General features: G+C 39.3%; 1 protein-coding gene across 9 annotated transcripts in view; it reads left to right on the top strand.

Moving 5' to 3' along the window:
* The window catches only part of FAT1 (FAT atypical cadherin 1), a 386437-nt gene that overhangs the window by 215698 nt on the left and 142788 nt on the right, over nt 1-27951 (top strand). For all 9 annotated transcript variants that reach the window (XR_013272342.1, XM_077477359.1, XM_077477364.1 and 6 more), the window contains exons 4-6: nt 12978-13039; nt 21216-21545; nt 26919-27129. Coding sequence is in view for 8 of the 9 variants with exons in the window: in XM_077477359.1 (XP_077333485.1) it covers nt 12978-13039; nt 21216-21545; nt 26919-27129 (603 nt within the window). In the remaining variant the exon portion in view is untranslated. The remainder of the gene's footprint in view (nt 1-12977; nt 13040-21215; nt 21546-26918; nt 27130-27951) is intronic.

Raw genomic sequence — 27951 nt, 5'->3', positions numbered from 1 at the left:
GAGCACTGAAATACCACCTGGTCTCAAATTAAGGCAAGGTGTTATCAAGTCTAAAGTGGCTTAGTTTGTCCTCAAAGAGCCCTGATATCAACAGCGAACACTTGGCCAATTTCAGATCTATGGTTTCTTCCAACACTAAAACCAATTACAGACTAAAGCTGTTTATTTTGAGGCCAGGTTATATCTGAACATAATTGGATTCCTCATTACTATGTATTGGACAAACTGCAGCGTCTATCGTGTAATCAAATATTTAGCAAATGAGAAAAGGAAAATTAAAAGTGATGTTATTTTTTTTTTTTAATTCTTGGTCATCTGCTCTCAGACACGTTCTCCTTCTGAGTTTATTTAACAAAGTACATCTTAAATATTCACATTAACCTCGCTAGAAAAGGTCATATAGTACTATTATTTGGGAGAATTTTCAGGCTTGCACACTACATCTTGTGCATAGGTCCTTGTTGTGATTAAGGGCTCATTCAAACGGATGCTAAGACCTGTTTTGCTGCATCTGCAGCCACCTTGGAGCTGTGCACAGACAGCCTATAAAAATAGATGCAGACGCTGCATGGACACAACGATATATCAAAATTTGATATGCGGGCAGGAGCGGGTGCATAGATCTGAATGCAGACACTGTGCGTTCGGATCTGTGCACCTGCTCCTGCCCACTTGTCAAATTTTGACATGTGACTGTATCCATGCAGTTGCTTCTGTAGGCTCCCTTTGTGCAGCTCCAGACGCAGCAAAAATTAGCTCAGCACAGAGGACGGGTCTAAAAGTGCTCATCTGAAATAGCCCTAAAACGTATCTAGGCCCAAGAAGAAAAATAAATAAATAAAATGTTTACCCGTCTTGTCTTTAGATGTGGTGGACAAAATAACCTAGTACTATACTGTAGGTAAAACTTGTTTTTTCCATTCTGGATGGAGTAAGGGAGGGTTATAACCTTATTTTTTCTATTGTCCCATTGCGGAGATTTACCTTCCCTTCCTGTCCCATAGCCAAACAGAAAGTGAGAGGAAATCCCTGCAATTTAAGGGAATCTCTTTGCGAACCCCAGGTTACTAGAACTAGTGGCCCCATTGGAAGATTCCCCCTCTATTACTTTTCTGGGGACAACCCGAAATTGGGCATTTTCTTTAACTTTCACTTTCAATGATAATTATAAACAGGACAAATAGAGAGGGTAAATCTCTCTAAAGGGAACACAGACAGCAATAAAAACTGACAGGTGTTCTAATCCCTCTGCACTCCACTGAAAAAATAAAAAATAAAGTTTTGCTCTTAGTTATACCTGAATCTTCCTTTTATCAGCCATTTTTCCTTTATTTTCACCTAGTGATCATGCAATTGATCATGTCCTAGGATGAAAATACCTAATCACTGTATTGTGCCTATGGGACAGGTGGAACAGTGTTAGAGCTGCAGAACAACTTTTCCTTACTTTATCTCCATAACATAAGGGCAAGGTATTCTGTAGTTCTCAGAGAGAGCTGGAAACAACCCTTATTCAGAAATGTATTTTTGGCAATACCAAATTCATATCTACTTTGCATCTTTTACAGACCAAGAGACACATGAAAGCAGGGAGGGTTTAATGTTTTTTTTAAACATCCCCTGTACCCCCTTCTACCTTTAGTGAGTTCTATAAATTTAGCCACAAATGTTGAGAAATGGCCAGAGGTGGCCAGATAAGAGAAATATGTTTATTTTGGGGGTTTGTTGCTGCTCACTCCTACCTATGTTTTTAGACGCTTGCCTTCAAATATCAGTAGTAGGGTAGAAGCCAATAAACCTACCATTGTTTGTGGACTGTGGAAGAAAGGGCACACCAATAGGAGTAGAATGTGTAAGTCATCCAACTTGGTTTGGTGACCTATAGTGGGGTCCCCCAGGGTTCTGTGCTGAGACCATTCCTATTTAATTTGTTCATAAACAACCTGGAGGATGGGGAAAACACTACAATCTGTGTATTTGCAGACAATACTAAGTTAAGTAGGGCAATAACTTCTCCACAGGACGTGGAAACCTTGCAGGAAGATCTGAACAAATTATGGGGTGGGCAACTACATGGAAAATTGGTTTTAATGTGGAAAAATGTGAAATAATGCATTTGGGTGGCAAAAATATGAATGCAATCTATACACTGGGGGGAGAACCTCTGGGGGAAACAAGGAATGAAAAGATCCTAGGGGTCCTAGTAGACGATAGGCTCAGCAACGGCATGCTAACAAAGCAAACAGAATATTGGCATGCATTGAAAATGAGATTTACTCCAGGGATAAAACGATAATTCTCCTGCTCTACAAGACCCTGGTCTGGCCTCACCTGGAGTATGCTGTCCAGCTCTGGGTACCAGTCCTCAGGAAGGATGTACTAGAAATGGAGCGAGTACAGAGAAGGGCAACAAAGCTAATAAAGGGACTGGAGAATATTAGTTATGAAGAAAGGTTACAAGCACTGAACTTATTCTCTCTGGAGAAGAGACGCTTGAGAGGGGATTTCAATTTATAAATACCATACTGGTGACCCTACAATAGGGATAAAACTTTTCCGTGGAAGGGAGTTTAATAAGAGATGTGGCCACTCATTAGAAGTAAAGAGCTTTAACCTTAGACTGCGTAGAGGGTTCTTTACTGTAAGAGCGGCAAGGATGTAGAATTCCCTTCCACAGGCGATGGTTTCAGTGGAGAGCATCGATAGTTTCAAAAGACTATTAGATAAGCACCTGAACGACTGCAACATACAATATACAATGTAATACTGACATATAATCATACACATAGGTTGGACTTGATGGACTTGTGTCTTTTTTCAACCTCACCTATTATGTAACTATGTATAGCTTCCAGGAAATGTTGCCTTAGCTACTGTGTTGCTCCAATCTTCCAATTTTTTTCTGCTTTTGAACCCACCTGTTCCATGGATCATTTATTTTCCAAATGTTCTAAAATAAAAATGGCAAACATAAACACATAAGAAAATATGCTCTGAAAGTGGAACTATATGCAAGAATACTCACCTACACTCCAACAATTTGACACCCATGAGGCCCTTCTATGTCAACGGTATTTTCTTTGTGGCTTTTTCAGGGTACTGGTCTTCAGCCATCTTTATTGGCGCAGGACAATGCCACACTTGGTGCCACAAAGCTCAAAAATTGGCCCTTGAAATTCATTGGGAAACTGACACTTCTGGGAGGGTCAATCTCCTATGACCCCTACAACTCTCACTGGTTCCTTCTGCTGACCTCCACATCACTACTGTATCCTATAGAGCAGGGGTAGGGAACCTTGGCTCTCCAGCTGTTTTGAAACTACAAGTCCCATGAGACATTGCAAGACCCTAACAATCACAGGCATGACTCCTAGAGGCAGGGGCATGATGGGATTTGTAGTTTCAAAACAGCTGGAGAGCCGAGGTTCCCTAGCCCTGCTATAGAGGGTAGAGTCCAACAGGAAGAGTCATTTACATCTGCAGGGGACCCAGAGTAGGATAATTTTAGATTGGAGTGGTGTTGAGTTGCATGGGTAGTTTGGGGTAAAATGGGTAACGTATTTACCTTTATCTTTTACAGGTATGGCTTTGCTGGATATTTTTTGCATAGAACGCACAGGGACGATTTAACATCATATATATGTCTAAGTGTTATTTATAGCTAGATTATGTTAGAAAACTTGTAGTTTTGTATACCGGTCTATTATTGGTATTGCATTATTTCAATTAAATTATGTAGTGACAAAATCAAATCTAGCTGTATATAGAAATAAGAACGAATTACATAAATAAACAAAAAAGAAAAGATTTAATGCAAATTGCTTACGGATTATGTTGTCTTGTCTTGCTGACTTGTATTTACTCGTTTATTTTGGTTGAAGATTTAGGAGTTTAATTCAGATCCTGTCAGATGGTTGATCTGTTGCCTTTTAAAGGCAGTAGATGCACCAGGAAGACTGTAATTGTCTGAACAAAAGACTGTCCGTAAGCGTGGTTGCTGTATTTTCAACGATTTTTTGGATCGTGGCAATCATTTCTGTGCATTTGGTGTTTTGTTCACTATTTGAATTTTTTTTTTTTTTACATTCAGTTGTCATTTCCATCACAGAAATGTACTTTATACCCATAGTGAATGCATTGTGACTTAGGCTGCAGCTCCACTACGTACTCTTTGAAAGGAATCGTTGAAATGATTCATGCCCACAGGGTGGGCTAACTTGTACTTTCTTGCTTCTTGACCGTTCTTTCCCAGGATCTTCTTCTCATCAGTTTTTTTTTTATCCTTTAGCATGGGAATCTGGGAATTCCCAGGATTGTGTTTTCTTGTTGGCATGTCTGGGCATTCCTTTCAACCTAGCAGAGGAGGAAGGAATGAGTTATATGATTTTCTTTAGTAATGAAATAAAATAATATCAAAATGCTTAAGAAATAAAGCAGAATGACAAAATTAAAGGGGTTGTAAACCTTCATGGTTTTTCACCTTAATGCATACTATGCCAAGTCCTGCTGTCTGTTTCAATAGACGCAGCAGGACATGGGAGTAAGCCCACACAAATGCCCAGAGGGAGAGCTGCTCTCCAACAGGGCACTCAAGAAGAGGAGGAGCCAGGAGCACCGCTGAGTGACCCAAGAGGAGAAAGATCGGGGCCACTCTGTGCAAAACCAACTGCACATCGAAGGTAAGTATGACATGTTTGTTTAAAAAAACAAAAAACAAAGCTTTAGATATCCTAATTTTTTGTAAGCTTGTAATGTGTTTGTTTTACAGTCAAAAGGTGGCCATAGATGGATCTAAATTCCCATCCATGAATGGCAACTGCAGTTGACCAAAAGCTGATCTACCGGCGTACTTCTGTTCAACTGCCCCATAAAGATAAAAAGCCACTTGTCCAGTGGCTGCAACCAATGGCTGCAGCACTGATCTGTGTATTTTGTCCCTTGCTGTCAGAATACAATAACGCAGCATGGAAGATTCCCCCATACGCCTCGAATGTGTGGATGGGGAAATTGGTTAATTTTTTTCTTTCATTCAACCCGTTTAATAAATTAAAAAAAACTGACCTATGTAAGACCAACTTTAAAGTGGTTCTAAAGCCACTCACACTTACATTAGCCTACCCAAAGATTAATAATAAATAATATATGTAATCTGTACATGATACATGTAATATATCAACTTAAAGTGGCTCTAAAGCCTTAAGGTTTTTTTACCTTAAATTGGTTGTAAAACTTTCCCCTCTAGGCCAAATGCATAATGTGCTTGTATGCATCACATACTAGCAAATTATGTGAGATTTACCTTAAAACGAAGGCTTCGAGCGGTGTTCTGTCACCACTGAGAGGGCTTCTATCACCTGATCTTCCTTCATGGTCTCCAGCTACATGAGTGGCCGGGGACCACAATGACGTCACTCCGGCGAATGCATGTTGGAGCCCTCCTTTACATCATGGAATGCCGGACCTTCAGAGCGTATGCATGCACTCTAAATATCTCCTAAACAGTGCAAGTTTAGGAGTTTTTCACAATACTTAAAGGTTATTATGGACTTTCCCGTAGGTACAAGTAAAAAACTAGGTTTACTACCACTTTAATGCATTCTGTGACCTGCACAAGAGATATCTATGTGTGTATTGCTAGCATTAGCTTTGGGACTAGAGCTGGAGATATTCTAGTTGGAGACTCAGAGATATAGGAAGAGAGTTGATATTTCATATATTATTATTATTATACAGGTTTTATATAGCGCCAACAGTTTGCGCAGCTCTTTATCTATTCTGTATTCCTATAACAAAAAGAGTTTTAACTGGCTTATCCTCTAAAACGGAACTAAACTGTATCTGAGTGCCACAAACTGAAAACACTATTTAATAAATTTTTAATATTCAGTACAAACTCTGCAATCCATCCGTGTCTGCATGCTTTATTTTGCTGAGAAATCACTTTGGAAGACAAGCTTTTTTGGCTATGGCTGTCCTGAGTAAGAACAGATGATTCCTATAGCATTTACCTCCTAGAATCAATCCATCTTTCCTTAGCTCAGGCATGCAGCTAGACAAGTGTATGAGATTTATGACATCATTTTGGCCTATGCCTGGAAACCAGAAAGCAACAGAAGAAAAAAACAAGACCTTTTAAAAGAAAAGTAAATATACTATATCTTTCTATGTATTTACTAATGCTAGCAGCGTAAGGATTAACCACTTCCGGTCTCTGCGGCGGATGCCCTTTTATCGGCGCCCTCCTCCCGCCACGGTTCAGTGCTCTCCGATGCTTACCGAAGCCACTGGCAGCGGCGGAGGCAATCGATCCTCTCTCTGGCTGGGCATGGAGACGAGTGAGGGGAAGGCGGCCCCCACCAATCTCCATGACATTGCAGGGTGGAAGCAACGTCAAAACGTCACTTCCGCCCATAGCCCTTAAAGGGACTTTTTTAATTCTTTTCTTTTAAGTGACAATTTTTTTTTTTGCATTTTAATGTAAATATGAGCCGTGAGGTCTTTTTGACCCCCAGATCTCATATTTAAGAGGTCCTGTCATGCTTTTTTTCTATTACAAGGGATTTTTATATTCCTTGTAATAGGAATAAAAGTGACACAATTTTTTTTTTAAAACAGTGTAAAAATAAAAGGTAAAATAAATAAGAAAACTATTATTTTTTTTTTAAACATGCCCCGTCCCACTGAGCTCGTGTGCAGAAGCGAACGCATACATGAGTAGCGCCCACATATGAAAATGGTGTTCAAACCACACATGTGAGGTATCGCCACGATCGGTAGAGCGAGAGCAACCTGTAGAATTTTTTTAACGTAGCTTATGGAGATTTTTAAGGGTAAAAGTTTGTCGCCATTCCACAAGCGGGTGAAATTTTGAAGCATGATATGTTGGGTATCAATTTACTCGGTGTAACATTATCTTTCACAATATGAAAAAAATTGGGCTAACTTTATAGTTGTCTATAAGTGTATTTTTTCCCCAAAAAGTGCGCTTGTAAGACCGCTGCGCAAATACGGTGTGACAGAAAGTATTAAAACGACACACTACTTTTTAACAAACCATATCTGTCACTGTAATATATATTTTAAATTGACGTTTATTTTTTTAGATATACCTAATATATACATCTACTACTGAAGAAGCGAGCAGTGGCTTGCGAAACGCTGAGAGTTCCAAGATGCTTGTGTATTTTTTCATATCAAACATTGTAACTTATGTGAATGGTTTTACGTATTTTTTTTTGTATCATGTTGTTACCAAATCCGTTTGACATTTATATCCATGTATTTTATATATGATGAGTGGCATACATCTTTATTAAATCCATAAAATACGTTTGCTCTAAATAATCGTTTGGCTGTTTTGGCTCACCTCATTTAAAGTTCCATTGGCTACATTTTGTTTTGTTGTACATACTTGATATGAAATAACGCTGCTTATATCTTAATGGGCTGGCAAAGGTTTTCGACTGCTGGCGTAGCTGATATTTACTCTTTATATCAAGACCTTAAAACTCATCAACAAACATTGCAAATTTAAACAGCAACGTATAACAATACATTGTATGCAGGCCTAAGACTTGCTGCCAAGACTCATAGAATCAAGTGATTTAGCAGAGGTGTTATTTGGGTCCACGTATTTAAATAGTAGCTGTAGTGTGGGCAGGTGAAATAATAAAATAACATGAAATCTTGGCTCGGCACGTGCGCTATGTTTTCTCCCGTTCTCAGCCATCACCTTTTTTTTATTTTGTTTCATGCCATCCCCGTTCTATAGCAAGTATCACTTATTTACTCCCCATGGGTTAGACATCTATACCGCCAAACAAGCCACTCTTGCCTGGGTTTTCATGAATGAATATTTAGTTGAGAGGAACGGCGAACAATTACTTCTCTACCTGCCTTTTGAACACAGCGGTCCAAATAATGTTCAGGGAAATGTTCCCTGGGGGTGAACTTTGTGTTTAGCGTTGATTTGTTCAGTCTCTGTACTTACTGTTTTGTGTGTCAGCTCTATTAATAAATGTGCCATGTCTAGTGAAAACCCCAGTTGGCCATTTAAGTGCTGTTAAAATAATTCTATGTGACAAGCAATTTTACTTTGTAGGTTATGTTTATCCTTTCTTGATAAAGGACAATACACTAGAGTTAAACGCACCTTGTCAGTTAATATACATGGCCTTCCTAACAAAAATAAAAAAAATACCATAATCGTATTATTTATTAATAGCATAAGCGAAGGTATAAAGTTTAGCATACATGTTTGTATAAATTGCACAATTATATTAATGAGAGGTATTAAAGAGGGAATCCCGCAAATTATTATTTTTTTTTTAAAGTCAGCAGCTACAAATACTGCAGCTGCTGACTTTTAAAATAAGGAAACTTACCTGTCCCAGGGTCCAGCGATGTCAGTACCCAAGGCCGAACCGTCCCTCAGTCCTCGGATGCTGCTGCTGCCATCTTCGGTAAGGCAATCAGGAAATGAAGCATTGCGGCTTCACTTCCCGTTTCCCTACTGCGCATGCGTGAGTGTTGCTGCGCAATCCGAATGCTCCCTGCTGTCTCTGGGACCCGTGTGTGTCCCAGCAGACAGCGTGGCGGGACGGGAAGAGGCATAGACTCCTGTGGGCGTCTATGCCCGGAAGTGGGGGCAAATACCTGTCTTATACAGGTATCTGCACCCCCTCCCCCCTGAAAGGTGCCAAATGTAACACCCGAGGTGGGGGGGGGTTCCGAAAGCGGAGGTTCACTTTTTGTGCGAACCTCCGCTTTAAAGAAACCTTGTTGCTGGACCGTTTATTTCAGCAAAAATCTTCTTATAAGGTTATATGTGTATTTGATGCTATTTGCCTGTAGACACCTTTGTGTAGACACCTTTGATGTCAGCAGCCCCAGCAGGCTTAGCGCTGTCTCTCAACTAAAGCCTGGTACACACAATGAGATTATCGGATGAATGATCGTCTGTTTTTTTTTTTTTTTGTTTGCTAGTCTCCATATAGAAAATTATTAGGTTACTAAACTACGAAATTTCTCGTACAACAGAATAACAATTCGGAAGTGATGCATTGTATTGTAATTGTATTGTGTTTTTGGAAGTGCTGATTGAACAAAAATCGCATGATCTGGCATCGTACGAGGAAACATGTTCCTTTTTGTCCATTCGGATGAAAACGGTGAACTAGCAATCAAATTATCGATTCAAAAGCGGTATATTTTTTGTACGATTTTTTGATTGTGTCTTTATACTCTATAGCAGACTTTATCAACCTTTTTATCATGGAGGAACCCTTGAAATGGCTTTCTGGTCTTAGGGAACTTCTGTTAATATTTTGTTATAGCTAAAGCTCACAGTACATTAGTGTGATGGTCAGAGGGAAGAATGCTTCTTATGTTTGTGGTCATTGGGAAGAATCCCCCCTTACAGATAGCTAAAAAGTTCATTGGTGTCTGTGGTTACTCATCTAAAAAACAGAAATTTCTCATTGCTCAAGAAACCCTTAAGAATTTGTGGTGTAACCCTAGGGTTCCATGGAACCCTGGTTGAGAAGAGGCTGCTCTATAGTATTACCATTTACCTGGAAGCTACATAAATGCTTATGCTTATGTAAGAGGGGAGAGGCTGGGGAGTTTAGCCAGAACAAAGTAATATGACATTCCCAGAAGAGGAGAGGGCTATTACGTGCAGGCGGTGTTAGGGAATTGACTGTTTATGAAGTAGCCAGATTGTTTATCGTGTTCAAGCGCACGTTGTAATTAAGTAAAAGAAATGTTTTTTTCTTTTCTTTTCCTTTTTTTTTCTTTTCTCCTTCTTTTTAAATATTGCTCATAATCTTGTGTTTCTTATGATTAGACAATAAGTACGTGGGTTGTGTGTATGTCTTGTGTTGGTTTGTAACCAGACAAAAATAAATAAAAATTATATAAAGAAAAAAACATTGCAATTAAGAGTTTAAAAGTTGTGGTTTTGCCTATAGTTGTGACAGGGTCTCTTTAGGAGGCTTATGGATTAAAAGTGTATTTAAAATACTTTCTTAGTGCTTTTAGCAAATAATTGCAATCATTGATTTATAGTCCACGCTGTAGAAAGGAGTGTAGGAAGGTGATTGGTTATTACGAAAACAAGATTGCCTTGTTAGCATGCAGGCGTGATGGTGTGTGTGGATTTCTGCACATTCAAGTTCATTACTTTTGGGGCAGCTCATTCATTTCAATGGGTTTCCCTCCCTATGCTCTAAAGTGCTGGCACCTAATTTAAGTCACATCCTACTACAATGTATTGCACCACCTTCTCATGTACCATGGTGCGATTTAGCACACATGCATTGGCATACAGTACATCAACTGCACCAGCCTGAAATGCCACATTCTGGCATTTGGAGTACAGTTAAGAATGAATGATAGAACATTTTCATGTGTTCTTGAGCCAGTTCCAAATGTCCAAATGAAGAGCGATCTCCGCATCATTGAGTAAGGGAGTGCTTTGCATTCACTGAAAAAAAAAATAAGCACTTTCTGTGAATGACGCCAGTGCTGAACGAGTGGCCTCCTGTAGTCAGGACCCAGAAGACTGAGTTTGTGATTTCATCACCTCTCCTCCCCACCTCATCCTATCAGGGAATCATAAGGGATTATGTGAATGGCAGCAAAGGACCAAAAAGCTACAGACTATAAGAGCTCTTTCACACTGACACGCGGGGGCGTCGGCGGTAAAGCGCCGCTAGTTTTAGTGGCACGTTACCGTCATTTTAGAGGCGTTTTTTCGGCTACTAGAGTAGCGCTTTTAACCCCTGCTAGCGGCAAAATAAAGGGTTAAAAGCGCCCACAAAGTGCCGCGACCGAGGTGCTTCGGCGGCACTGCCTATTGATTTCAATGGACTGGGGGGCATTAGGAGCTGCGTATACACTGCTCCTAAAGCACCTCAAAGATGCTGCTTGCAGAACTATTTTTGACGGCCTGCCAGCGGAGCGCCCCAGTATGAAAGCATACTGGCTTTCACACCGGGATTGCATGTTTCAGGCACTATTTTTAGCACTAAAGTGCCTGAAAAAACGCCTCCAGTGTGAAAGGGGTCTTGCGTAGTAACGCAAACTAATACAGTGATTTTCATCTTCCCCAGCTGACCCTCGGGTATGAGATACGCATGCTTACACCATACCAGTGGAAGTATGCAAAATAAATCATATCTGAAGTTGAACTGTAAGGTAAGGTTTCTAGCATGTGTATCCTCTTAGGGATGAAGAGTACTAGATGAAAAACACAGGTAGAATACACTATAAATTTATATTACAGTACATGCAACTATTTACAAAATACAGATGTGCATTTCCCTCTGGAAAACTCAAAAAGAAATTTCAATGCATAAAAAGTTCATCAAAAAAGCATCAAAATGTATATTAAAAACCACAGATTTTTTTTTAGGCTGTCATGAGAATAGTGTGTATCCTATTGACCTTTGACTCTTAAAAAATGCTATGTGTCTGCTTGTTGAATTTGTATTCTGGCGGCAGTACTTTACTGATAATTGACCTGGATCAAGTTTGAAGATCAGGAGTTATAATCCTACTTTTGCTGCATGCCTGATCATGGTCAGTACTTCGAAATGTATTGAATCAGAGGATCATGGAAGAGAGGTATTTAGCATTTTCAGAAGGTGTTAGCAATTAAAGCTTTCCCGTATATGATAACAGTATTACATTAAGGTCAACTACCACTTTTCCCATTTCATAAATGCCCCAAACTGACGACTTCAGATGAGCCGGCAACATTGATTTCCGGCCGCAGTCTACATTGCTATAGCTGGTTTCAGTTGTCTTACTGAGTAAATTGCTGTGACTCCCCACAAACTTGCAAGCAGAAAGCTTCTACAGTAAGAGGACTCTAAGCCCCTGTACACACGGTCGGAGATTTCCACAACCAAATCCGTCGGATTCTGCCCGTTGGATTCTGCCCGTCGGATTTTGTCCGTCGGATCTTGTCCGAAACTGTTGCATACACACGGTCGGACAAAGTTGGCGAAAAATCCGATCTTTCAGAACGTGATGACGTAATTTCGTTATGATGGGACTACATTCAGGCTAGTAGCCAATAGCTTTGATGTAGGAATTTGATCTGAGCATGCGTGGCACTTGGTCCGATCAAAATGCTCTACACATGATCGGATTAGGTCCGACCGGCCCAGTTGGTCGGGAAATATTTCCAACATGTTGGAAAATTGGGTCCGACGGAGATTCGGACGGAATCAGTCCGATGCATACCACACACAGTCGGATTATCCGACGACACGGTCCGATAGGACACATTCCGACGGATTCTCCAACCGTGTGTACAAGGCTTAAGACCACCAACACCATTTTTGGCAGTAGCTAGTGGAGGAGGTATGTTATAGGCTATTTGTGTGGTGAGGGGGCAGTTGATCCTTAAGTGTTTTTTAGTCTACAATTACTGGCAAGTATGAGGAAATGTTTTTAGACTACTATAATTATTGGCAAGTATGAAGAAATGTCCCAGTGATAACAATAGTTCCAAGTGTATTAGTATTAAAATATATTCATATCTACTGCCCTTTTTTTGTCCCAGAGACACCAACAGCAGTGAAAGAAAATCTCATCAAAGTAAGGGGAAGTTTGCTCTTAAACACCGGAACAGATCTCCTTATCCTCCTGTTTCGCTCACAACTGTACAATTTTTTATTTTTCATCACATTCTGTTCCAACGAGTGTTCTCTGGGACAAAACCCCTGAGCTACAAAACAAAATTTTGTCAGAGTTACAATTAATTTCCTAGCACAAAACAGCTCATCCATTTTCAGGATGTGGTAAACATTAGCTTCTGAAAGTAAAAATGTGTTTTATTACTGTGTGCTCCAATTTTAATGTATTCTGAGACTGTAAGCTTTATTATGTAGGAATATTTATACTTAATGCAAGCTCCACACACTTTTTTTTAAATAATCCTAAATTAAAATATCTTTTTTTTCCAGGCCTCATAACAACCACATCAAGAAAGCTTGACCGTGAACAACAATCAGAGCATGTTCTTGAGGTACTTAATCCAAACTTCCTTAAAGAATAAATAATTTGCAATAAAATATTACATTTGTGCCTGTCCTTGCAGCCCATAAAAAATTTAATTATGATGGATTACCTTTGTTAAAAGTAGGATGGTTGGTATTCAATTTACATTCCTGTGTTTGTGTGCACTCACGTTGTTGCTAAGAGAATTTCCTAGAATGAAGTGCAGTAAAGCCTTCTTAAATCAGAAGGCATCTCTCTGTCTCCGTTTCTTCACAAATCCACTATCCTAAAAAGGGGAATAAACTTCTTTTTGAACTTGTGATAAAAGTGGAACCCGTAGACAGCTTCTTTTTTAAGAAAGCTCTAATGTGCATGGCACAATTAATATTTTTTCACTCATCGTAGCCCACCTCATCGTAAGCTGTCTGATTACACTGTCTTGTATTCTACAATGATACAGTAAGCAGAAACATGCTGCCTCTTTGCTTTCATTACCAAGCAAACATTCTGACCATTGTGCGAGGTATAACTTTCTTACAGTGAGTTGATTTTCCTGGATGCTTCCACCTCCACTAAACTCTTTCTTACAGTTATGTAAAGATGACCAGAAATTAGAAAAGCTTTTCTAACCACTGTTGGCTTCATAAAGCCGGAATTACAGTTCTCCTATTGGGTTTCCAGGTTGTCCCAAATCCCCTAAGCCCTTGTACACACGGTCAGAGATTCCGACAACCAAATCCGTCGGAGTAATTCCGCCATATTAATTCCAGAAGAGGTCCGGAAGTGATGTTGCATACACACGGTCGGACAAAGTTGTCGGAAAATCCGATTGTACATAACGTGAAGACGTTATTTTGTTACGACGGGACTACGTTCAGGCTAGTAGCCAATAGCTTTGGTCTAGGAATATGATCTGAGCATGTGTGGCACTTTGTCTGTCAGAGTAGGCTACACATGATTGGAGTATGTCCGATCGGAGCATTTTGTCGGAAAATTTTACTGGCAAGTTGGAAAAGTTGGTCCATTGGATATTCCGATGGAAAGAGTCCGATGGAGACCACACACAGTCGGAATATCCGACCAAACGGTCCGATAGGATACATTCCGTCGGAATCTCCGACCATATGTACAAGGACTAAGACTGTTATCAGTATCCATAAAGATATTGACCAGATTCCCTGACTGAGAGCCTGTGCTAAATGCTACTCTTTCCTAAGCCTTAGTATTTTCTCATCACTTTACTGATCAACTTCGCAGCCAATAATGAGCTTTAGGAGGAGGCACAGTGGCACACATTCAGCCAGGGAAGCTGCATATCGGAGTGCCCCCGGCATCCCAGATGCTGAACAGGGGAACAGAGGAAGTGCTTTGATTTGCAAGATGACATGTGTCTTTGCAGTGTGTTGCCCTGTATTTAAGTGGTTAGAAATGAAAAATTATCACAGATATGTCCCCCTCGTACAGTAAGGGTTAAATGCTTGTTTAGTCTGGGGGGATGGAACGCAGACCTGTACTTATTCCTTGCTTCCCCAAAAGCCAGTGCACTTCACTGATCCACTCCATGGTCAGAATGTGGGTTGGACCTTGATCTCTTCACATCCTGCAATGTACAGTATAACACAGAGGAGGACATATTTGCACCACTGTTTTTAATCTGTTCATTAAATTCACAGTATAGGTAAAAAAATATGCCCAAGCAGGGGCCAAAACATGTGCAGATCACAAGTATTTGCCATAGACAGTTCCAACAGGCATAATCTAGATTAGGCCTCATATGGCTCTGCCCCTTGTCTCAGTCTGCATGAAGGATAGAAGAAAACATTAAGCAAAAAGAAACATCCTACAATCTATCTGTTGAGTCATCCTGAAGCCACTTAGACCACCCCTTGGTGAACTTTTTAGGGCAGCCCCTTTGACAATATGTATCCTTATACAGGGGTAGGGCTGTGTTGACCAGCTATTCCCAAAATGTAATTGTTGGGGGGGAGTAGGTTTTTTGCAAGTGATGGTAATGGCTTTCCAGGCATAAAATAGAAGGGGCCCCAGCATTGTCCGCTCCACTATTGTAGGGGCTAGATCTTCCACTAAGCCCAACATGCAAATACGCAGAGAAGGGGAAAAAACTATTCGAGAGACGGAGGTGATAATACGGATAACGTCTTCAGAATATTAGGCCATAGCAATGCAGGCCCAGAAATTATGAGTGAAATCTCCTGGCGTATGGGACCTTTCAGAAGTGAGGAAAAAGATAAGTATTCCTCTACTTTGCACCCCTAGACTAAATTCACATTTAGTCTTCTTATACCAGAGGACACACAAAATGTAATTTTAAAAGACAGCTAAAGTCCATGAATATTGCCTATTGTAATCTAATCTAACAACTCCAGCATTAGCTACTCTCAATTATATTTGTTAGCAGATGTTTTTTGCTCTTTGCATTGTAATATTATGCAAAGAACATTCAGTTACAGCTTGTAGAGTCAAGGCTTGATGTTGAACCTTGTGGCTACAGTACCACTTCAGTGGCACTTATTGTTACAGTGACAGGTGAGAGCAGTAAAGACAGGGGCAAGAAAATAATTACCCTTTTTGTCCCTTCACTTCCAAAAGTGCCAGGTATCTTTGTGTCTTCCTACAGTTATTACAGAACATCGTTAATAATTTAAACACGCCAGCCATTGCAGTCAGGATCTGGGACGCAGGCAACAATCTGTACACACTACTGACAGGCATCTCATTCAACCTGTAGACTAAGTTTCATGTTGCAAACAGTAAAAGGCTTTTTTTTGTGGAAAAAGTCTACAGCCTTGCACAGGCTTGTGCATATGAGATTTCTTCCTTCCATTTTTCATTTGCTTCACAAAGCAGTAATCATTGCTTTCTATCAAAAACAAAGCTATGTCATCACAGTTGGCAGTCAAAGAGGAACATATCTACAAATTGTCATGTTGAGGGAGAATTGGAGAGACTAGAGGATGGAGGGAACCAATAATGCTAGACTGATCAGAACCATAATGGCAATAATGCTTCATTAAAATGTTTTCAAGGCCTTAAACTATGAGCTGCAAATGAGCATTTGAAAAGTTTGACACACACATCACACTGTCAAAAGCAAACATGAGTTTCAAAACGGACCTTGGCAAACAAGGATAATTGGGTTTTTAAAAAATCTGAAGTATATCCAGAATTTTAAATATGCTTTAATCTCATTTCTGTCAGTGGATGTCCAGATGTAATTTTTATTTAAAGACTTGGGAGTGTAGTGAATTTTATATTTCATATTGGTTTACAGCATTTCTTGTGTTGTCCCATTTGGGGTTAATGTGGCGAGAAATATTTCCACAGCTTATAATTGCTATTTTTTTTTCATTACTTTTATTTTATGTCACCCCCAGCTGTCTTTGTTGCTCAGCTCTGTTTATTGCCAGCTCAATGATATAGCAAAGGCACCATAAAGTACGCTTATGCGGTGTAATGCAGGCTTTAATGGTTTAATGGTCCTGTTCCTATTTGTCTGTTTAATGGAGGCAAGCTTGGAAATAGTTTGGGAAGGAACCCAGAAACACATTGGTATTTAAAATGGGGGAGCTGCAGCAGCCAAGTGTTGTGTGCATCTGGCAAATTAATTTAATATTGAAATGTTGACCAGATGGGCTAGTGTGCTTTTCCCTTGTTTACAAGGAAATTTGATCCGCTACTGCTCTGTGGTTTAGCGATATGAACTCACCGTTTCAGAATACCTTCCTCTAATGGAAAAATCATGAAATACTGTCACACTCTATGCTCTGAACATGGTCTTTACCCATTTCTTTGGTCATGTTTCATGAAATAATACTGGCATATTTTGGCCTTTTTTGATTCAGCTTCGATACATTAAGAATTTTCGTAGAGAAATCAATTTATGAGGCCTGAGTACTTGTTACATCTCATATACAGAAGTTTTAGCCTCTCTTGCCTTCATTCCATCTATTATCTGGCATAGAGAAGAGCCACACATAATTGAGTAGAGATCATTGATCTACATTTAGTGATATGTGTTTTGTGCACATCAATACACATACCAAGACAGGATAATCTCCTCTTCTAAGTCTTTTTCTTCATCATTCACCATTGTAAATAATGTTTGTGAGAAAACGATAATTTATATCTAAGAGCTCAATACACTCCTAGCTAATCTTAGTCCTCTGTCTGATTTAATTATTATTTCTAAAATAATAATAATAATAATGGAAATAGGAATAAAGAGACTTTGAGTTCAAAACATTTTTCAATCCACCAAACTGTGGGCAATTATTAAAATAACAGAAAATGTTCAAATTTTCAAATGAGTGTCATGCTTTGTAAAAATTACACAGTATAGTGTATTGTTAGCCTTTGTGAGATCATTAGAGGAAGGGCTTTGAACATTGGGGTCTTCAATAAGGCAGAGATGTACCACTTTAAGAAATAAAATGACACCCTTGGACAAAAGTTATCTTTTACGTTTCAGTAAACCTGTACTTTCTGAAGGTGTCCAACATTTCTGAGGGGATTACCACAACTCTGTTGAGATTAGTGCAAATGTTAAGATTGATGAATAGGAATGTGTGGACGGCAAATATTTGAATGCATTCTTTGCTATGGATATTTTAGGTTACATTGATCTAAAAAAATTGAAGGGGTTCTCATTTAAACAAGACTCCTGACTTCATAAACACCAATTATGGCTGGGATATGAGCTCTGTTATGGACAAATAGCCCAGATAGCAAGCAATTGTGCTGCAAGTTTTAAAATGACTTGCTAAGCTATTGCTAGACTGGCCAGGCTTCATGTTTGTTGCACAATTGCAGCAAGTCCGCATTGCATGACTGTGGATCAACTTGCTTTGCAAACATTCTCTAAGGCTTTATGCACACTGGACATTGTTTAACCTCTCCTGAACGATTTAACTTGACAGCTAGAAACCAGCATCTAAAAATATCTGTTTACCTGAGTTTACATGCCCAACTGCTCCTAAACATCCGTTTACCAGCAGCAGTGTACATGAGGTCTTATGCCGTGTACACACGGTCTGACTTTCTGGCAGAAAAAGTCAGATGGAATCATTTCATCGGATATTCCGATTGGCTGTTGGCTTCATCTGACTTTTTTTTTTTTTAATTGGGAAAACCAATGGACCAAAAATGACGCATGGGCAGCTATTGGCTACTGGCTATTGAACTTCCTTTTTCTAGTCCTGTCATAAGTGTTGTATCTCAGCACGTTCTAGGCGATGGGACTTTGCTGTGGTCGTGTATAGGCAAGACCATTTCAGTGGAACTCCGTCTTATGCAAAAAACGGTTGTGTGTACGCAGTTCTGGTTCAGTTATGTTGTGCAATAGTCATCCCACCACAGGGGTCACTGTGGCTGAATTTTCATGCTGTAGACTCACCACTGCTACTTTGTTCTTGCTAGAGACTTGCCATGCAAATTTGCTACAAATTGGAAAGGTGTCAACTAGAACTTGTGCTTCAAGTGCTCTGCAAGTGTCCAACTTGCCAGTGAAAATGTGCAGCAAGTTAAAAGACTTACAAATGGGCCCATATGCAGAACAATTACATTTACAATTAAATAATACATAGTCAATAATAGACCAATACTTTACAGTGGATTTAAATGGCTGGGCCCTTTATTATTGGTATTATATTTCATTACCAACTTATAATAATAATAAACATGTCCATTTTATATAACACAACACTCATTAACTTTTTACCATAAACTATCATTTTAACCCTAGCTATAACAGCTCGAGTTAATACTATGACATGTTCAATATTTGTATAACTGTCACTTTTCTGGAGAAAAGGACTAAACCACGATGGTGGGAAGGAGGGTGGGATGCTCCTTCTTCTTCGCTGATCCACCGCTGGCTGCTGCTCCTACGCAGCTTATTTCTTTATATATGGGCTAGCTCGTGCCACATTAACATGTGACCTGCCTTTTAGCCAATAATATTTAAAAACTTTACAAATAACTGTCACTTTCAACAGATAGTCTGCTATGGCCCCATAGGTGTTTCCCTTTAGCACTGCCACAAACTTGTACCAAGTTATCCTTGCTATCTGAGAAGCCTTCTGGTGGGCATAATGTCTTCATATGACTAAAGGGTCTTTTTTTTTTCCTTTTATTATAATGACCTTGAGAAAGTGCAGCTAAACATGATGATGTGCAAAGAGCAACCTATTTGATTTCAGATTACTAAAGTCTGATCTAATTGGTTGTTTATAGTCACCAGACATTGATTTTTTTCATGTTGATTGATCACCCATTTATTCTCATGCTAAAAGGATCTAGTAATGAGCATTATACAATTCATATACAGTAGGTACAGGTTTCACCGTTAGTTAGCACCAGCATTTAAAAGTGATGATATGCAAACATCAGCCCCCAAAACTTTTCTGAAAATGTGTTAACTTTACAGTAGTAGGCTATGATAATGGAAGTTTGTTATGCAAGGCAGAGTTTCTATTTTATCAGCCTAATGGTTGAACTTTTCACAGCCTTTTTGCTGTGACTTTCTGCTTAGCTAATATTAATGAAGTGATGCTTCTGTCAAATTATATAAGCTATTTCATTCATTACCAAGTCAGGTATGCACTGTTTTTAAGGTAATATTTTTTATGTTAAAATGTATCTTTAGCTAAAACTTATAATGATGAGAGTTTTGAACCCCCGTTTGACTGCTGTGTGTGTCCCCATTAGCAAGCTTTACTTTCTCTAAATATCCAGGTGACCGTTATCTTTGGCACTGGAAATTACGAAATAGAGGAGAAATGTCCCAATGGGAAAGAGGGTGTTTCCTTTACTTTATCTACCTGGGTGTTCTTGGTACTTTGAAGAGATTTTGGGGTTGATTTACTAAGAATGGAGAGTGCAAAATCTGGTTCAGCTGTGCATGGTAGCCAATCAGTTTCTAGCTTCAGCTTGAAAAAAAAACAAAAAACCTGGAAGCTGATTGGTTTCTATGCGCAGCTGCACCAGATTTTGCACTTCGTAAATCAACCCCATTGTCCCACTTCCTGTTGCATCTACAGGACTGAATTGGAAACGATATGTTTCTAATGGGACACAAATTGCAACAACGTTATAGGAGTTTCAACATACGCTTTCCAAAGTTTCAAATAAAATAATTGGTTTAAGGTATAAACGTTGCTGAAGAGTTCAGTGGTTTTAGGAGTATTTTTCTTGTGTGTTTCTTTTTTATATTCTGGTTTCCAGATTTGATGTGTAAGTACTTTAAAATGAAAGTTTATTCATTTTTGTGAGCAAACCTTGCATAACATATCAAAGCATCATCAATAAATAGACAAGATCATTTTAATGAGTGCAAAAAAAAAACATAACGCCATCCAGCTATTAAACGTCTTATTGCCCATAGATGTTGAGTTTGCAGTTCTCACTTTATACGGGAAGGTAGGTGGGGAACAGATCAGTGTTCTTTCCACTCCTCCTGTATTTGTTACATATCAGAGTAAAATGCAACTAGATTTAAAAATATTACAGCGTGCGGTATTGACCCTTCATGGTGTATGATGATACCTAGAAATATGTAATTACTCCAGGCTGCATCTTCCTCATCAATATCTTCATAGACTCTGTTCCAGTTTCTTTTAAAAAAGCCAAACTTTTGACCCCAGTGAATAATGAGCATCATTCGTGCTCATGGAAAGTTTCATCAGCTATCCTCTCACTGTTTCAGTTTGTCAGCTTGTGTTACAGATTCATTTGAAGTGGCAGTAACCAAATGGCAAGCGATTGGCAGGCCTTGAGTAGCTAATGACAAAACACAAGAAGTAGCGTATGCCTTTGTTTGTCTTTTTTACAAACAGAACCTGATGAGACGGAGCTTTCAGTGACAAGTATCAGCATTCTGTTTGCTGGCTGTGACAAATATTCAGAGATTAAGGCTTTTTGAAGAACCAATCACTTAAATCTCTATACAGATTTGTTTGCTTTTTCGGGAAGTGATTAAATGTGTAGCGCTTGTAAGAATAATAAATTTTGTTCTTTCCTGAAGAGTTATTTCATGCTGTGCTTGTTCTTCAAGCTATGTATTCATTTAGAAAAAAAACTTTCAAATGAGAATTACTTCCAGGAGTGTTTTGAAACTGTTTAAGTGCTCTTTACTTTGCAATAGTTGCCTAGAGAGGTGTAACCAAATATGTGTTTCTGCGTGACAGGTTATCATTACAGACAATGGATATCCTCCAAAGTCTACTGTGTGTCGGGTCATTGTGAAGGTGCTGGATGAAAATGACAACAAACCTCAGTTCCTGCAAAAATTTTACAAGATCCAACTTCCGGAACGTGAAAAAAGTGACCGAGATAAAAACGTTAAGAGGGATCCCATATATAGAGTTATTGCCGTTGATAAAGACGAGGGTCCCAATGCCGAAATTTCTTACAGTATTGAGGATGGAGATGAGTATGGCAAGTTTTTTATTGAACCCAAAACCGGAGTGGTTTCATCCAAAAAGTCTTCAGCAGCAGGAGAATATGATATTCTTACGGTGAGTAAATACTGGATAAGTATAACTTGCAGAGCTATTTATAAAATATTTCTATGACCTAAAAATCTAGAGCAACTAACTGCTGGATAGTAATTCCCATAACAGAATTAAATTTCCACAATGAATATACCTGAAATAGTTCCAGTGTTTATACTCATATAAAGCTTGTTTCAGTTTTGCTCTTGGTAGATAGAATCACCTGCTGGTTTTTATATTCCAGGGAGACTCTATTGTTGAGATTACCCGTCTGCCATAAAATTGTCACCATCTAATTGCTGCACCTTTATTTGTTAATTCCTCGCTATGGTGAATTTATCAGTATTTACTTATTCTATAATTTGAAGAGCGATTAAGACTTATTTTACATACACTTTTACTATCATGCCCCTGGGAAGCCCTGGCTAAAAGGAGCTGTAAAAGTATCTGTAATACATATGTATCTCCCCATTTTAACCCTATAAAAAGAATCCCGGGAGCACTGAACACTGCAAGCAGTATGGTCGCCCCTTGGTGAATTCTTCTCTGTGGGTTAATGTACATTCCAGCCACGTGTGGTAGGACTGCATTGGGTGGCTATTCCAGTGCAGTCCCACCTCAAGACAAGGGTAAATGCTTTGTCATCTAGCTGGCTGTTTCAGCCATCGGGTTGTGGTGGTGTGCACTGAAAAACTCATGGAAGGATGTACTTATTCCAGCACAGTGTGAGACAATCCACCATGATCTCACCACATGGTGATCAAATGCATGACATTTCAATAAAATTTGTCTGCATCCCACTGCAGACAAACACCCCTTGTAACACAGTGGCTGGTGTGAATTGACCCCTTCGGATTTATATTATATTTGCTCCTCTCTCCCTATCCAAAGGCATACATTGGTTTATTTTCCATCAGAACAATGCTGTTGCCTTGACTCTCAAGCTCCTGCCTATACACTGTGGGCAGGAAATGACCATTATAAGATATGGTTTTGAATGAAAACTGGACAAGGGCACTCTGCTGATCCCTCTTAGCAGGATCGCTGCCATTACTAGTAAAAAAAATAAGAAATTAATGTCATAAATCTATCCCCTATTTTGTAGACGCTATAACTTTTGCGCAGACCAATCAATCAATTTACACTTATTGCAATTTTTTTTAACAAATATATGTAGAAGAATACATATTGGCCTGAACTAATGAAGAAATTTGTTTAAAAAAATAAAAATAAATGGGGATATTAATTATAGCAAAAAAAATATATTTTTTTTTCAAAATTGTCGCTCTTCTTTTGTTTATAGCACAACAAATAAAACATGCAGAGGTGATCAAATACCACCAAAAGAAAGCTCTATTTGTGGGGGAAAAAGAACCTCAATTTTGTTTGGGTACAGCGTCACACGACTGCACAATTGTCAGGTAAAGCGACACAGTGCCGTATCGTAAACAATGGCCTGGTCATTAAGGGGGGAAATCCTTCCCGTCCTTAAATGGTTAAACAGAGAGTCCTATATATTTTATTCATAATACTTGTGCTCTGTTAGCAGTTCACTGTTTGAGGTAACACGTACCCTTGTAGAACTGGAATAAAAATATTTTAGGAACAGCGTAACACAAGAGAGCCGATCCACAACAACGTTTTACTGCTGTACATCCGCACTATGACCAGACTGTAAAATCGCTATGCTGCTCAGAGCTGTGAATATTTTGCCATTGTTCTAAACAAAAAAGATAATTAATGTCAAGGTCTAAGTTAGTAGTAATTATGTTTTTCCATCAGTTCTATATATTATTCTTCAAGCTGCCATTCTGATAGTCTGTCTGTAGTAATAGCTGTAACACCTTTTTGTACTCCATATTTGTAATGCACTCAATATAAATCAAATTGCTAAAAGCCAGGCAGCCCACGCATGAGTTTCACTACACTACAGTGTGCATAGACCAGCACTGAGAATAATGCAGGGAGACCAGGCTCCACCTAGATGTGCATTCTGCCCTCCACAACTAGATATCCAGAGACGCGTGTCATTGGGGGATTGGTGGCTTCTAGCAGTTAATGTTTCTCCATTGATCACATAAGTGCACTGCACAAAGATATCATCATTTATGACTGTGGTTGACCCAACTTTTAAGCATGGGGGCCGCCTCTATTATAGTTTAGGGCTGTGTCACAGCTCATGGTACAGGAGATATTATGTGGGTGTGGAGAAGAATGGATTCTTATGTTTATTAGCATATTCTTGATGTACTGCTATCAGCAAAGACACCAAAGCTGGAAAAACGTTAAATAGAAGACAGTGATCCTAAACACACCCCATAATTGACCGTGAGCTATTTCAAGAAAAGAAGGATTAAAGTGATATTAACCACTTGCCCTCCAGAAGAGTTACCCCCCTTCATGACCAGGCCATTTTTTGCGATGCGACACTGCGTTATTTTAACTGACAATTGCATGGTTGTGCAATGTTGTATCCAAATAAAAATGATGTCCTTTTTTTCCCCCACATATAGAGCTGCCTTTTGGTGGTATTTTTGTCACCTCTGTGGGGTTTGTTTTTTTGAGCTATAAACAAAAATAGACCGACCATTTTGAAAACAAATAATATTTTTTTTACTTTCTGCTATAAAACATATCCAATATAAAAATGTAAAAAATCAAATGACATCAGTTTAGGCCAATATGTATTCTGCTACATGTTTTTGGTAAAAAAATCCCAATAAGCATATTTTGATTGGTTTGCATAAAAGTTATAGCATCTACAAACTATGGGATATTTTTATGGAATATTTTTTTTTTTACAAGTAATGGCGGCAATCTGACACATTTGGGGACCAGTGACACCAATATAGTGATCAGTGTACTAATGACACTGGCAGGGAAGGGGGTTAACATCAGTGGCGATCAAAGGGTTATATGTGTTCATAGGGAGTGCTTTCTAACTGTGGGTGCTTTAACTATGGAGAAGACAGGGATCCGTGTTCCTGCTTAGCAAAGACACAGGATCTCTGTCTTCCCTACTAACAGAATGGTGATCTTTCTTGTTTACATGGGCAGATCGCCATTCTGCCTCTGTTGGGAATCAGTGGGTCCTGGTGTACTTCGGGTCTGCCGGACCAGCTGATTGGCACCCACTGTGTCCAATCACGCACCGCAGACCCAGAAGGGCATAATCACACACCTGTACGTGATTTTGTGAAGAGGAGCCGCAGCCCCGCAGTAGATGTACGTGGGGCGGTCTGCAAGAAGTTAAAAGAGAAGTGTGAGATTCGAATATAACAAACAATCATACACACCTAGATGGCTGCAGCACCGATCCCAGCTGCAGATGTCCACTACCCCCTGTTCGCCGAGAACCGAGCAATCAAAGACTGCTGATCACTCAGTTCTCAGTCTTCAGTGAACAAGAGAGCTGGTGACTGTCAGGCACTGGCTCTCTGCTCTGCCCATCCAGCGTTAACTGGAGCGCCAAGTTGTGGAGAGAGTGGGAGCGGCTGGTTCAGGCTCTCACCAGCGTGCTGAAAGGCTGAGCCAGCTGACAGTCCAGGCATCTGGGGGGTTCAGGACATTAAAGTTGGGATTTCTCCAGAGCCTGGACTGGCTCTGTGACATCAGCAGACTTTAGACCACTTTCAAAAAAATCTGCCACAGAACTGCAGAATAAAGGAAAAGAACTTTGGCCCTACTTCGCCTTTTAAAAGCTATTTTTTTTTCTTAAAATAAAAAAGAGGTTTTAATTAAAATAAAGAAAAAGCCTGAAAAAAGTGAACTAAAGCGGCCACCGTGTCCATTCATAGGGGTTGGGTTTTTTTCTTGTGGGGGGGAGGAGTAAATTTTAAATACACTGTAATTGAGCAAAAAGATCAGAAGAACACCATGAAGGTCCCAATTTGTTTTTTAACATTGATACATAACACTTTTTGCTCTGTATGCAGAGGTTAACAAACTCCCAGTCATTATTAAATATGTTTACTGTCATTGGAATGCATCTTTTCTCCATGCGGGAGAATGGAACAGGCAGGTAGTCACAGGCAGTGTTCACTTTGGTATTTGCATGCTGTTTTCCTCCATGTAGCCTGCATATTGTCTTTATCTCTAGATGTATTGACTATTATCAGTAATGTTTAGAAATTAGGGATTTGAAAATAAAAGCATGCCATGTAATATGGCTTACATGGTATACAATAATCAAGTGTATTTAATAAATATCATTGCACTTTTCTTGTTTTCACCTCCTTATTTAACACATATTACCAAAATTGTTCAGGTAAGGGACTCTAATCAGGCATGGAGCCTGTATATCTTTGAACTTCCATTTTATACTGTTGTTTTATATGCTGTTTTGGAATAGAACACCTACCTATATGAAGTTATTCCTCTCCGTATCTGCCTGGTAACCCCCATATGCTTAATTTCCTCCAGCAACCTAAGGGCACACTTGTACGTTTATTGGTTTCCAGCCCACGTTGGCATGCAGGGTGTATGTGGAGGGGCACAGATTGTAAGCTTCTTTGTGGCAAAGGAACTGATGTGAATAGCTTAGTGCTCCCTGTAAAGCACTGCAGAGAATGTGTCAGTGTTATAAATAAGTAAAACTGATAAATTAATAAGGAGCCTTTGGACTTTAAGGGGTTGATTTACTAAAGAGGAATAAGCTGTTCTTTTTGCAAGGGAAGTTTCACTTTGCAAGGGAAGTTTCACTTTGCAAGGGAATTTTCCCTAGAGCTTAGTGAAGGTAATGGAATTTAACTTTGCAAAGAATACCCGAATACAGGGGAAATAAAAAAAATGAATAAAAAAAACACTTTATTGCTTCCAGGTGAATAAATGATGGGAGTTGACAGAGCTTCACCTCATGCAAAGTGCAACTTTCTTCGCTAAGTTAACCACTTATTTTCCATTAGTAAATAAACCCCTATAAGTATACATTCACAATCATATTTTGTGTTTGTGCAATGCAGTGAATATGCCATATATCATTTAAAAAAACTTGTTTAACTAACACAGTAAATAGGTCCTGCTTCACCCAGGCCCATTACTGTGGTGACAACCCTCTAAAATGGGCCTACTTAGAGTTTAGGAAATGACAAATGAATTTCCTTAGAACAATGCCACTATAGCAGTGTTCTGAGCAAGGTGATGATCCATAACCTGCAGTAACCCGTCAGAGATAGGCTTTTAATAGGGCCCCTATGCTTGGGTTCTGTGCTTCGTAATATGATTAAGTTAGGTTGCTCATGCATGGGATAGACTGGAATCATTAGAGTGCAGAAGATGGAAAAGTTCCAGCAGGACATCGGACATTTTCTGTGGCATAAATAATAATTATCTGCCTTCCATTGTTGCAGCTATTGATTGGTACTTTTTTGATTTATATGCTTTATTTCACATTTACAGATTAAAGCAGTTGATAATGGGAGACCGCAGAAGTCATCTAGCACTCGACTGCATATTGAATGGATTGCAAAACCAACTTTGCTAATGGAACCAATTTCCTTTGAAGAACCATTTTTCACCTTCACCGTGATGGAAAGTGATCCTGTTGCTCATATGATTGGCATGATAACTGCACAACCATTGGGCTCACCATTGTGGTTTGACATTACCGGTACGTATGTACAATTATTTCAGGCAAGTACATATTGCACTCTGAAACCTGTCTGTGGGTATGAAAGATATGATAATGATTACTATGTTTAGAAAGAAAAACCTTAAGTATGGGTATTGTGACTTGCTGCTTTGTCATGTGTGATTTGCTTTATTGTACAGGATGGCTGTTTAAAACCATTTTAAAGGTTTTAAGAGTTGAAGGCAATTCAGTAACTTTGGATTATGTCAAACTCATTCAATATGTGAAATGTAGCAAGTTATATTCCTGTAACACTTAAAAAAAAAAAAAAAAGTAAAACCTTAAAGAGGAAGTAAATCCTGGTGGGTTTTACTTCCTCTCTATTTCCCTGCAAAGGTAAAGCATAATGCATCGCACAGTAGCACCACATTATTTGTCACTTACCTGACACAGAAGCCCGCAATGTCTCCGTCATCCCCACGAGCAGGGAGCATCCATCTTTGTCCATCTCCCTTCCGGGGCCGCGAATTCCAGCTCTGTGACTGGCCGGAGTCATGTGACATCACTCCGCTCATGTGCGCGGGAGCCACCAGTCACGGCATTACCCCTATTAGAAACGGCACAATGTGCCCTTTCTAAAGGGCACATGCGCCAATGACATTGACTCATGTGCCGTAATCATTGGTGCTCTGCTTTTTAATAAATATCTCCTAAACTGTGGAGGTTTGGAAGGCTTACCTGTAGATAAAAGTGGTTGTACAGGGTGTACAACCACATTAAGCAGACTTAAAGAAGACTGTTTCAAAGAGGAGATTATGTGATAATCAATAGGGACTGACTTATACTATGGATAAAATCATT

This window comes from Lithobates pipiens, unplaced genomic scaffold (assembly GCF_037356315.1).
Source record: "Lithobates pipiens isolate NorthernLeopardFrog02 unplaced genomic scaffold, aLitPip1_a1.2 Scaffold_13, whole genome shotgun sequence".
In the NCBI taxonomy this organism is placed as follows: domain Eukaryota; kingdom Metazoa; phylum Chordata; class Amphibia; order Anura; family Ranidae; genus Lithobates; species Lithobates pipiens.
The sequence above is the reverse complement of the archived record's forward strand: the minus strand, read 5'-3'. Positions and strand labels throughout refer to the sequence as shown.